Source organism: Hyperolius riggenbachi, chromosome 2, assembly GCF_040937935.1.
Source record: "Hyperolius riggenbachi isolate aHypRig1 chromosome 2, aHypRig1.pri, whole genome shotgun sequence".
In the NCBI taxonomy this organism is placed as follows: domain Eukaryota; kingdom Metazoa; phylum Chordata; class Amphibia; order Anura; family Hyperoliidae; genus Hyperolius; species Hyperolius riggenbachi.
Window position 1 is genome coordinate 337707753 of NC_090647.1, and position 12027 is coordinate 337719779.

Here is a 12027-nt window from a genome sequence, read left to right on the forward strand (position 1 = left end):
CGGTCGGTTGAGTAATTACACTCCGACCGCTGCTCCAGGCATACAGAAAGGCAAAGGAGGGGGGCCCACGTGGAGGAAGGAATGATGTTGGCCACCCTACCCGCTGCTTCCTGCGGGTAAAACTGCCAAATAATGTATTAGGTATGTTGCTGGCAGTTAAAGCACTTACCAGCCACAACGTACCTAGTAAGTGCTTGGCAGTGAAAGGGTTAAACAATGCAAAGTACCTGGCTGTCCTGCTGATCCTCTGTCTCTAATAGATCAGGTGCTCTTACTGAAGTCTGACTTGATTATCCACATGCTTGTTTCAGGTGTTTGAGTCAGATACTACCACAGACAAAGAGATCAGCAGGACTGCCAGGCACCTGGTATTGTTTAAAAGGAAATACATATTGCAGCCACCATATGCCTCCTACATCAGGTTCCCTTTAACTTTGTTTTGAAACAGGAGAACACATTATTGTTTATGTTACAAAGTCAAAATCATGGGCCAAAACTCTAAAAGTAATTATTTTACTAACTTCTGTGTAGGCATATTACGATTTAGGATGAGCCAAATTACAACTAGGGAGAGGAAAGAGTGCTTACAAGCAGAAGATCTTAAGAATCAGTACACACTATAGCTAGTTTACTATTAGTTTAAAGGATACCCGAGGTGACATGTGACATGATGAGATAGACATGGGTATGTACAGTGCCTAGCACACTAATAACTATGCTGTGTTCCTTTTTTCTTTCTCTGCCTGAAAGAGTTAAATATCAGGTATGTAAGTGGCTGACTCAGTCCTGACTCAGACAGGAAGTGACTACAGTGTGACCCTCACTGATAAGACTTTCCCCTTTTTATCTCTTTCTTGCTCTCAGAAGCCATTTTCTGCAAGGAAAGTGTTTTATTGTCGGAATTTCTTATCAGTGAGGGTCACATTGTACTCACTTGCTGTCTGAGTCAGGACTGAGTCAGCCACTTACATACCTGATATTTAATTATTTCAGGCAGAGAAAGAGAAAAAGGAACACAGCATAGTTATTTGTGTGCTAGGCACTGTTCATACACATGTCTATCTCGTCATGTCACATGTCACTTCGGGTATCCTTTAAGCACAGCTTAAAGCGGACCTGAACTCAGAACTTCATCTCAGCTCTAATAGATGTGAGACAGCATAATAACCTTTAAAGGAAAATATTTATTTGTTACAGCTGATACAAATCCTGCAATAAATCTGCATTTTGTCTACTTCCTACTTTCATGGACGCAGACATATTGTTAACATCCAGAGGTGCGCTGTATCTCCTCACAGCAGCACCATGACCACTGCGGGTTCCAAGCAAACCCGTACAGGGTTAAGTTGGCTAGGAGGGGTTGGGCTAGGGGAAGTTTAGTGGGATTGGTCGGGGGGTGGGGTTAGTGCCAGGAAGTGTAGGAGGGCTGGAGGATAATGGTTGTCACCCTCCATTAGGCAGCGAAAGTGAACGGACGTTCACAATCGCTGCAGGGCAGGGAGACATGGCGGACCGGGGCACAGTGGAGCTAGCGCGCTACCTCCAGGAGGAGAGCGCGAGAAGAGGAGACGGATGGCTGCAGCAGCTGATTGCAGCCATCCCGGCGACCAGCAGTGCGGGGGTTGCGGCGCAGGCAGCGGAGGAGTGGCCCAGACGCATGAGGAGGCCCACTGACCAGCTCTCCCGTTCTCCACCCGCCGCTAGAGCACATGCGGCCAGTGGAGACAGAACATCTACCAGAGCCGGCACAAGCAGTGGTGCGGTAAGTGCACAGGGGAGAGGCTCTGGGCCTCGTGCTGGGCCGGTAGCTGGGAGAGGAGGCGGGGGGAAGAAGGGAAAAGGCAAGGGTCCTAGGAGAGAAAAGGGGAGCGCAGGAAAGAATGGGGGGAGGAGAGGAGGCCTGAGGCATCCACAGCTCTCATGTTGCCTGATGTGGCCTCCGGGCCTTCAGAGGCATTGGCACACAGCATCCAGGCTTTTGTGCAGCAGGCCAGGGCAGGCGGGGGCTAGCCCAAGCAGGGGTGGGGACACCCAGGAGCGAGCTGGACAGGGGAGCAGGGGTCAGCGCAATGGGTCAGCGGGGCGACAGGGGGGCAGCTGGGCCCAGTTCAGGGCCCTCAGGAGGATTCACACCAGCGGTACCTGCAGGGGGGGGGCGGCAGCCAGGTTCAGGGCTAGATACTGGAGTGGGTCAGGCTAGTTGGTTTGCAAGGGGGGAGGGGAGCAATTTTCATCCCCCGTCAGGTGTGGCTTATGGGATCGGGCATGGAGTTAACTTGATGGCTGGGGGGCCGGCCTTTCCAGGGCCTAGTTACCAGTGGCAGTCCTTAGGTGGGGCGGGAGGCGCAGGTCAGCCACACCTGCACATCCTTCAGGTGAGACAATTTCACATACGCCACAAGCTGTCATACCATTAGATTCTAATAGTAATGGATATACGTCGAGGGGGTTCATAGATGGTGTACGTTCTCTTTTGGATAGGCTTGAGCCAGCGGGTACAACTGCAAGCAGTAGCAGCCCGGTTGTGAATGTGGGGGGGTTTGGGGTGGTAGTTCTGCTGGGGAGGTATCCGGGTTAAGTGTAAGCTCTCACAGTGTGGTGGAGGGCCCAGCAGTGAGCGAAGAGCATGGGGTGGCAGCAGTTGAAGGGACGGGTGATAAGGAAAAGAGGGTTCCTATATTGGATTTTGCAAAGGGGCATTCTTACACGTTATAAGGGTCCCCTGTGGGTGCATTTAAAAACGGAAGTCAAGGAAAAGATCTGGGAGAGGGAGTATGAGGACATTTTCACGCTGCTCCCTCTTGAACTCTTTAACATTGACCGAGGGGTAAAGGGCAAAGAGCACAGAAAAGAGGAAGAGGAGGATAGACGTCGTTTTCGATTAATTCCCTGCACATTTGGAAATTGGCTACAGGCCTTTACAATTTTAGGCAGCGTGATCGGGGAAAGGACTCCAGAAAAATGCACTTCTCTTTTCTGCTACCTTGATGCTATTTGGGAGGCGCATCGGACTTACGGGGGTATGTCTTGATCCAGCCAGATCTGGATTGCCATCATAAGGACATCGGGATCTGGCTAAGGGTGATGAATACGAAGGGGGGGGGGGTGTACTCTGCTTCCAGTTCCCAGTCGCCGTTTCCGAGTAGCGCAGCCCCTTCAGGCGGGGGGCATTGGGAGGCGGGCGAAAAGGCACCTGTTGGGCCTTTAATGATTCCCACTCTAAATTTGGTACAATCTGCAAGTTTAAGCATGAATGCAATTCATGCGGTGGGAGCCACCCAGCCTCAAAATGTTTCCGAAAGGAAAAAGTGGTGGCTTCAGGAGACAGGGGGGAGGTTCTGGAAAAAGGAATGACGCCAGTGAACCTAGAAGTGATGCTGCCTTGGCTCGAGCGTTTTGAGAACGTTCAGGGGGCAAAGTTGCTTTGTGATGGTTTCAGGGAGGGTTTTGCTATCCTGTCAGAGGTGAAATTTAGGTCGGCCACAAAAAAAGAATCTGAAGCCTCTCTCACACCAATGCAGCTATTAATAAAAATCTTTTATACAATGGGAAAAAGTTAGCCTGCTAGGTTTTACTGCAGTCCCTCACTTCCTGTCTCCAGAACCTGCAGGGTTCTCATTAGTCAACAGGTTGTAAAGAGGAACTTTCTCAATGGAGACTCACACCCCTTAACATCCAGAGAATTTAGAATTTATAATTATTTCTGCTTTATCAAAAACTATCAAGTAATGGTTTGGGTGGAATTAATCCTTAATAGTCATAATTATTTTGATTACTTATTATTAATAACAGTAATTGGTGCACCAGAACATATGGTCCAGACACAAATGTTTGGTTAATGCCTTTTCTGACCCCCCCCCCCCCCCCCCCCCTTGATCAAAAGAAACCAAACAGAATTAACATTATTTTAGGATTCCATTCAAAGACTTTGTTCTTTTTAATGTTATTGCTGTAGTTGGCTAAAATGAATTATAATGTACACTCATTATAACAGTGCTAACCATTCCAAAATTGTTTCATTTTTGTGATGGTTTTACTCTCCTGAAAGGTGAAATCTGACTGGTATCCTTGGTGACACTTCCAAATTATCTGACATTACTCCCTCTCCCATCCTAAGTGTTGTCAGGGTTTGTAGAATGAAAGCTTGCCTCCAAACACTGGGGGATTGCAGGCCAACTTGTTTGCCCTTGGGAAAAAAAAATCTGAATTTTTAAGATTTTGCAATTTGATTGGAGCTAGTCAAGTTGAGGGTACCCAGCGGGAAACCTCATAGACTAATAGCCAATGACTAAGTGGTTGCAACCACTAATTTCTAAAAAAAATAGGAGACCCAGCGGGTAACACTATCCATTAAATAATCTCTAAAATTGCACACCAGGATCTCCACTTTTAGCAACTTTACTAAACCTATTCGGTTGATGGTGTGGATAGTGTTTCCCACTGAGTCCCCTATTACTTACAAATTAGTGGTTGCAACCAAAAGGTCATTAGCAGGGAGAGTCAGTCCATGAGGTTTCCCATTGTGTTCACTCAAGTAGACTAGTGCCATTTGATTTTGTGCCCCCTCCCTTTTTATCTTCCAGAATAATTATTGTAGATTTGCCTCTACCCTTTCTGAGACATAGGGCTCGATTCAGTAAGCAGTGCTAACTGTTAGCACACTTCTGAAAAGGCCATTATCACGCCTTAACTCAGTTTGGGTGTGTTAAAATCAGATCGCGCACAAAGAACAGCACGCAAAGTTTTGCGCGCGCACGGCGCAGTGCGCGCGAAGTGCCCATTCACATCTATGCGACTTTCCGCGCGCACCGCTGATTTTAGAAACAGTGCTAACCTACTTAGCACCCTGGTTAACACGCCTAAAGTCTTTAGGCGTGCTAAGTAGGTTAGCACCGTTTACTGAATCAAGCCCATAGTATTTTTTGCATTTTAGTTGAGTTCCTGGTTTATTATAATATGATTTTTGTTGTTTTCATCTTTGACCTTTATATTTGTATGCTTTTAACATATTTTACAAATATATAGTTACTCATTATTGGGCTGTATTATTTGGTTGAAAAGTTCAGTTAAGAATTATAACCTAATCTGATCAATTAAGAATTATAATCTAAAACTTTTGAAACACATTACACATAATATGCCTACATAAATGTGTGCATGCACTTACGTGTATATGTGCACACATTTTAGTAGTCTCACCATTTCTTTTACTGGAAACTTTCATGTGCAAAAATGAACACATTTATTACTTGTACAAGAAAAGTTAAATGGTGACTCTGTTTTAGTATAAAACTTTATAAAACGCGTAAAATCACAACACAAGCTATTCTGTAACTAAATGTTGGTAATTATTGTGTCTCTGTTTCAGGCTGTACTAGCTACTGTAATTTGACAGTAAGATTGCAGGAAATCATGTCAAGAATATTGAGTTTGGTATAAAAAGCTTGCCAGGATTCTCATTGCTTTGTTTGGCTCAGAGTTCAGGAAGTAAAACTTGCCAGATCCCTTTCCCCCTCTACAGTCTCTCTAGTTTTAGGGCCAGTTCATATGGACGTCTGAAGAGGCCTGTCATTTCTGTTCTTTCAAATGCTGAACACTGACTGCTTTCAAATGCCATATCGTTTAGTCAAGTCATTTGTAAGTGGTTAACAGCGTTTGTTAAAGTGTTCGCGTTTGATAACTTTTTATGGCGATTCAATGGCCCAGAGGATTATAGTTAACTTCCTGTCCTCTCCACCTTGAGAATTGTGGTCCACTTCCTGTCAACCACATACCTCCAGGACACCTTGAAAAGACAACCAGAGTGTTTGTTGGCTTTGGAAGGCGACTGCCAGCAGTTTTTAATGCTGGCAGAGAAGTTGATCGACCGCACCGCTTTTGAAAACGATTGTCAACGATGTCAAACAGGAACACAAAAAATGCTCCCATTACAACCTATTGGTAGGGGTAGAAACAATGCGATTAAATAATAATAAAAAAACGCTCACATTCATCCGTGTAAACCGGCCCTTTCTGCAATGACTGTTGTCAGCTACACAAGGAATACATTGCAGTATAAAGCATATCTAGCTCCGGACCCATAACCACATCAGTCACTGGTTAATCTCTGTACAGGTAACATAGTAGTAGTAGGTAGAGTGTGCACACTATTTGGTAACTGCCCTAGGGTAATGTGGGTGCTCAGATCGTGGTCACACACTGGATCAACAAAGGCAAATGAGATAGGTACTCCATATATAAATTCAAATAATCTTGTGTGTGCACAATACTTTAGGATTCCCTGGTGCACATGTTCTATACCTACTTCATCTGTAAGGGTAACCACACACAATACAATAAAATATTTTATTCTCTCATTTTTTTAGAAGAAGGATTGGATGGAAAAATTGAATCTTGATTTTTTTTTTATCGAGAAATGTGATCGAATTTCCCATTTTATTTTCAATTTTTGTCAATACGCTGTTGTAGAAAATTCTGATACATTTTTCAGAAAATTATATAATGCAGGATAAATTGTACATTTCTTGATTTACAATTATTTTTTTTTCAGAATTGGGGGAAAACGATAAATCAAAAGATTGTACCGTAATTTTCGAATTAAAAAAAAAATTGTATCATGTGTGGCCAACATCGTACAGCTTGAGAGTGATCTGAGTCTTGCCTAGAAAAATATAATATTTACAGTGGGCAAACACTAAATAATCTATAAATAATCTATAAATCAATATTGTAAAAAATAATCAATATTATATCACATTATTTTCACTACAGTTCCTCTTTAATGGCTGGGTATTAGCATGGAAACATAAGGAGGTCTGCCTCTTCCTCTTTTTACATATTTGACAAACGCCTGTTGAATATTTTAGGAATGGATTGCGGGTACCGGAGAAAGACTAGAAAAGTGCTGTAAGGTATGTGTCTCTTAAGGGCACATACCTCTATGATCAGTTGGCAAAGTACAAGCTCACTTCAGTGGTACTCAGATGAAGTATTGGAAGGTAGCTGGTGCATAGACCAAAGCTATCATAATATATATAGTATGGAAAAGTGTCTCCCATGTGCCCTCCTCTCAAATTCTGATCAAATTGCAGGACTTTGCAGGTAAAGTAAAATTAAAGATTTTAGCCGATTGGAGCTACTGGAAAAGCTTTGGAAACAATGGCAGATGGTAACCATTCTTGACTTTATCATTCACACAAGAGCATGAGGCATGGCCTTTCTTCTCCACAAAGAAAATTGCAGCTCCCACACCAGAAGTAGAATGTCTAGTAAATCCCTTTTGAACATTTCCTGCTTAATATACTGTACCTTCAGTTTGGCCTGTTCCAGTTTGGGCATTTGAAAGATGCAGCCAAAGGGGACTTTTGCTGTGATGCAATGTTTGCTTGTACAGCATTAATTATGTTCTAAAAGTAAGCATCTGCTTTCTGCTGTGCAACACTGGACATACTGTAAATAACCATTTAAACAGATCCTTCAATTCTTTATTTCTTTCAGATGGCAGAGTCATCAGTCATCATTGCCTGCATCTTCCACCATATGTACGTAAATTGGGGACAGGTATCTGCCCGGAGCAAGTTTCTCAGGGGAGAGTAGCCTTCTTAATGTGCCAAAGTTACTCCAGTGGTTTATTTCATTCAAACAATGGTGAGCTTATTGGTGCTAATACAAAATAAAGTCTCCAAACAAAATCCTTGCCATATCCTGGCAACAAGTTATATAGATACATCCCTGATTAACAGACCAAACAAGCCCAATGCTTGTTGGCCACAAAATGCAGTTCTTCACAGTATTACCAACCTTAGCTGTTGTAAACTAAGTCTTCCTTGTCATCAGGCTACAGAGCTCGATCAGCATAACCAGGTTTTTTTTTTAAGGAAATTTACCTGAATGCCGAACTGCAGACAGCAACAGGTGGATTTCTGAAGTTGATCAGAGGCTTTGGAATGTGTATGAGCAGGGACGGTGCTTCCACAGGGACAAACTGGTCCCATGTTAATTTTGCGTAGGGCCCCATAACCAGACCTGTGTACGAGAAAAGCCTGGAAGATATATATGCAGTATATATACTGTATACCGTAGACACAGTTCTTCCAGGCTATCTCCTACATTACATTTATTAAGATATAAATCAGGGCCCCATTGTAAGACATGCAAAGCACACTTATGAATGGGAACACTTTAAAGAGCAGTGCCTCCAGTAGATAGAGGTGTTTTCTCTGTACTGCTCGGTGGAGAATAAATAACTATAACAACTTTAACCACTTCACCACTGAGGGGTTTTACCCCCTGACCACCAGAGCAATTTTCACCTTTCAGCGCTCCTTCCATTCATTCGTCTATAACTTTATTATTACTTATCGCAATGAAATGAACTATATCTTGTTTTTTTCGCCACCAATTAGGCTTTCTTTAGGTGGGACATTATGCCAAGAATTATTTTTTTCTAAATGTGTTTTAATGGGAAAATAGGAAAAATGTGGGGAAAAAAAAATTATTTTTCAGTTTTCGGCCATTATAGTTTTTAAATAATGCATGCTACTGTAATTAAAACCCATGAAATTTATGTGCCCTTTTGTCCCGGTTATAAAACCGTTTAAATTATGTCCCTATCACAATGTTTGGCGCCAATATTTCATTTGGAAATAAAGGTGCATTTTTTTCAGTTTTGCGTCCATCCCTAATTACAAGCCCATAGTTTATAAAGTAACAGTGTTTATACCCTCTTGACTTAAATATTTAAAAAGTTCAGTCCCTAAGGTAACTAATTATGTATTTTTTTTAATTGTAAATTTTTGATTTTTTTTTTAATTACAAAAAAAAAAAAAATGGGGAGTGTGGGAGGTAATGAGTTAATTTTGTGTGTAAAAGTCATTTATTTGTATGTGAAAAATGTGTAGGGTGTAGTTTACTATTTGGCCACAAGATGGCCACAGTAACTTTTTGCTTTATTGCGACCTCCAAGCCTCCTTCCGGAAGCTTGGAGGAAGAATAAGGAGGCTGGACACGTGAGTTTCTTCTCACAATGATCGCGCTGCCCATAGGAGAGCAGCGGGTCATTGTGGGGCTTAGATCAACGAACGGGAATGGATTTTCCCGTTCATTGATCTCCGGGCGAGCGGGCGGCGGCGGTTTTACTAGCGGCGGGCGGCGTGTTTACGAGCGGGAGCGCGGACAGCGTCGGGAACGCGGAAAGTACGTGTTTCTCCGTCCCTGGTTTTTAAAGGATGGAAAAAGGGGCGGAGAAATACGTACGCGCGGGGGTAAAGTGGTTAATATAAAGGGGAAAATAATTTTCCATAACTAAATTATATGTGCTGTTAATCAAAATATACGTTAGAAAAGTTGTCAAATCCAAAGAGCGTAGCTAGGGTTTTCAGCGCCCGAGGACAACGTTTTTGCAACTCCCACTAAACAAAATGGGTGTGGCCACACATCAGAATGTGGTTGTGGTCATGGGTGGAGTCAAAAGTTATTTAGATATGTATGACCCCTTAACCCCATTCAGATAGCCAGATGTGCCCCCCTTTAAATAGCTAATGTATGCCCCTTTCGTTAGCCAGATGTGTCCCCTTCACCCTGTTTAGATAGCCAGATGTGCCCCCTTTAGATAGCCTTATTCTGCTGCTGTTATTGCTTCTGCAGAAGGAGGGAGAGAAGCAGGGGCACTTCGGGCAGCCAGCGAGCCACCTCTCACGCATGTGGAGGTGCAATGGCCGTGCTGAGCGCCCTCACAGTGCTCCACCCATAGCTACTCCTCTGCCTCTGTTTCAATATATGCAAACATGCCTTTGTCTGAATCAAGCCAACCCTATGACCTGGGTCACACTGGGTATCGCGCCTGCACTTGCAATTGCACAAGCACTTTGTGCAGCGGGCCCCAACATGTTTTCCGCCCCTACGGTGTTGGGAAGCACCATACAATCTACTGCTGGCAATTGTACAGCGTTTCTATTTTCTTCTTTTTTAACATGTAAATAAAGTTTAAAATACTTACCGGGTCTCCCGAGCTTCATTTCGGCTGGCTTCTGATGCTTCGCCCGCCCCCTAGCACAAGGGTCATAGGTGCTTCTCTATCTTCACAGATGACGTCTTGTGTTAGGGGGTGGTGCTAGGCGTTGAGAGCTGTACCTCGGAAGACCTGGGAGGCACTTAAGACTTGATTTAAACAGGAGGTCAACCACAAAATTGCTGCAAAATCCCTTTTTGCAGCGATTGAAAAGTGATTTTGCAGTGCTCTTATCTTTAGGTTCGGAGCTCAATTGTTCCAAAAATGCTGCGGGTTCGGGTACAGTGGAAAATGGCGCCTGCGAATAATGGCACACGTTGACGCTGCTAATCTTTTTGCCGCTTATTGTTAATTAATGTTAAGTTAAAAAATCTTTTTTTACCGTTTAGATAAGTAGACCCCCTGTAAAACGTAGACCAGCAATTAAGATAGTATACAATTTAGCCACTAGATGGTGTAATTTCAAGTGTTCAACAAATAGAGGATTTAAGTATTATAATCTCACTCTCAGGTATTGACTCTGGGCTCTCAGGTTTCTAGGTTCAAGACTGATCGAGAATACTTTTTTAATTGCTTTTTAAAAAAAAATATTTATACATGGCACGGGTTAAATATTGGCACATGGTTACTCCAATAAAAGTCTTACAAAACGCTATTTATCGTTTCCTGCAATCTCTTATTAAAATATGAATTAGTGTTTTTATGAACTAGTTGCAGGGAGACAAATAGAGGCAGAATCGATCAGCAACAATCAGCTATTAGAATTGATGAACCCTTAGTTAATGTTTTTAGGAAGTATGCTACATACATTCTAATGCTTGGGGTTCATTTATGTTTCTATAGCGTATACTGTAACAGGCGTTATTTACCATAATTATCATTCTATAACACACACACACGAAAAAAAAAAGTTACTGAACTTAAAACAATGAAATACAGAGTATGCAGTTACAGGCATTAATTCGAATGAGACTTGAAAATAAAAAACCTTTACAGAAATCCGCATACACTTGGTTAATTTACGTTTAATAGAAGTCTGCTGCTACAGGAATTAACATTAAGGGACTTTCTACAAACAAAAACATGATGAAACATTAAAATTTAGTTAATGAAAACAGTGTTATATTAAATCCATTCACTGTTTTAAAGTTAAATAACGTTTACTCTTTGGTTTATGTACAACGCAATTGATAAATAACGTCACTGTGTGCCCTCTTTCATCATTTTTCTCTGTGCGCCATTATTATCCCTTATTAATGTTAAATAACGTTAAGCCTACCTTTTGCATGCGGTGCCATTTTTAAGCATTGGTGCCGTGCGCCATTTTTCTCTGATCCGGCGGGTTCACCACCACTGCGAGGTTCAGCACAGTGCTATTTGGTTGGCGATCCCAAAGTGAAGCTAAACTCACTCAAGTGGGCCTCTAGCCTTTTTCAAAAGCCTCACCCTTTGAAGAGTCTCAGTATTCACAGATGTGTACAGACAGATGTGTTTCATGTCAAAGTAACTTCATAAGTTAAAGTTACAATACAAAAAAATGACTGTGAAAATGTTATGCTAAATTTATGTTCAGTTTTTTCTTCATATTCAAATTCATTCATGAATGTGGGTTTATGTAGTAGTAGATTGAAATTAACATCTGGACAATTTAAAATGTTAAAGGGAAAAAAAATGTATACAATAAAACTGGCTTTCTTTTGTACAAGTTCTAATATTTTAATACGTGCCTCACTTACCTATACAAGTTTTGCTATCAGAGTGCAGAATAAATTTGACATGACAACCACAGCGGGGACCATGATCAGTGTCGTCACATGTGTGTTGGCAGCCACCATTGCCATAGTTACAAGTCACTACAATACATGAAATACAAACAGCAATCATTATTGGATGTGAATAATTATACTGTATATTCATAGTAAAAAGAAACAAAAATCAGAGCACCAAATATTGGCTGAAACAGAAAATGTATTATTTAATTATATGTAGAATGTTATTTTATTAATAACTGTTGAAAA

At 42.1% G+C, this 12027-nt stretch overlaps 1 protein-coding gene across 4 annotated transcripts in view; it reads right to left on the minus strand.

Annotated features, from left to right (window-relative positions):
• Window positions 1–12027, minus strand: part of SCUBE3 (signal peptide, CUB domain and EGF like domain containing 3) — a 158288-nt gene that overhangs the window by 84818 nt on the left and 61443 nt on the right. For all 4 annotated transcript variants that reach the window (XM_068269407.1, XM_068269408.1, XM_068269406.1 and 1 more), the window contains one exon: window positions 11746–11862. In XM_068269407.1, coding sequence (XP_068125508.1) covers window positions 11746–11862 — 117 coding nt within the window. The remainder of the gene's footprint in view (window positions 1–11745; window positions 11863–12027) is intronic.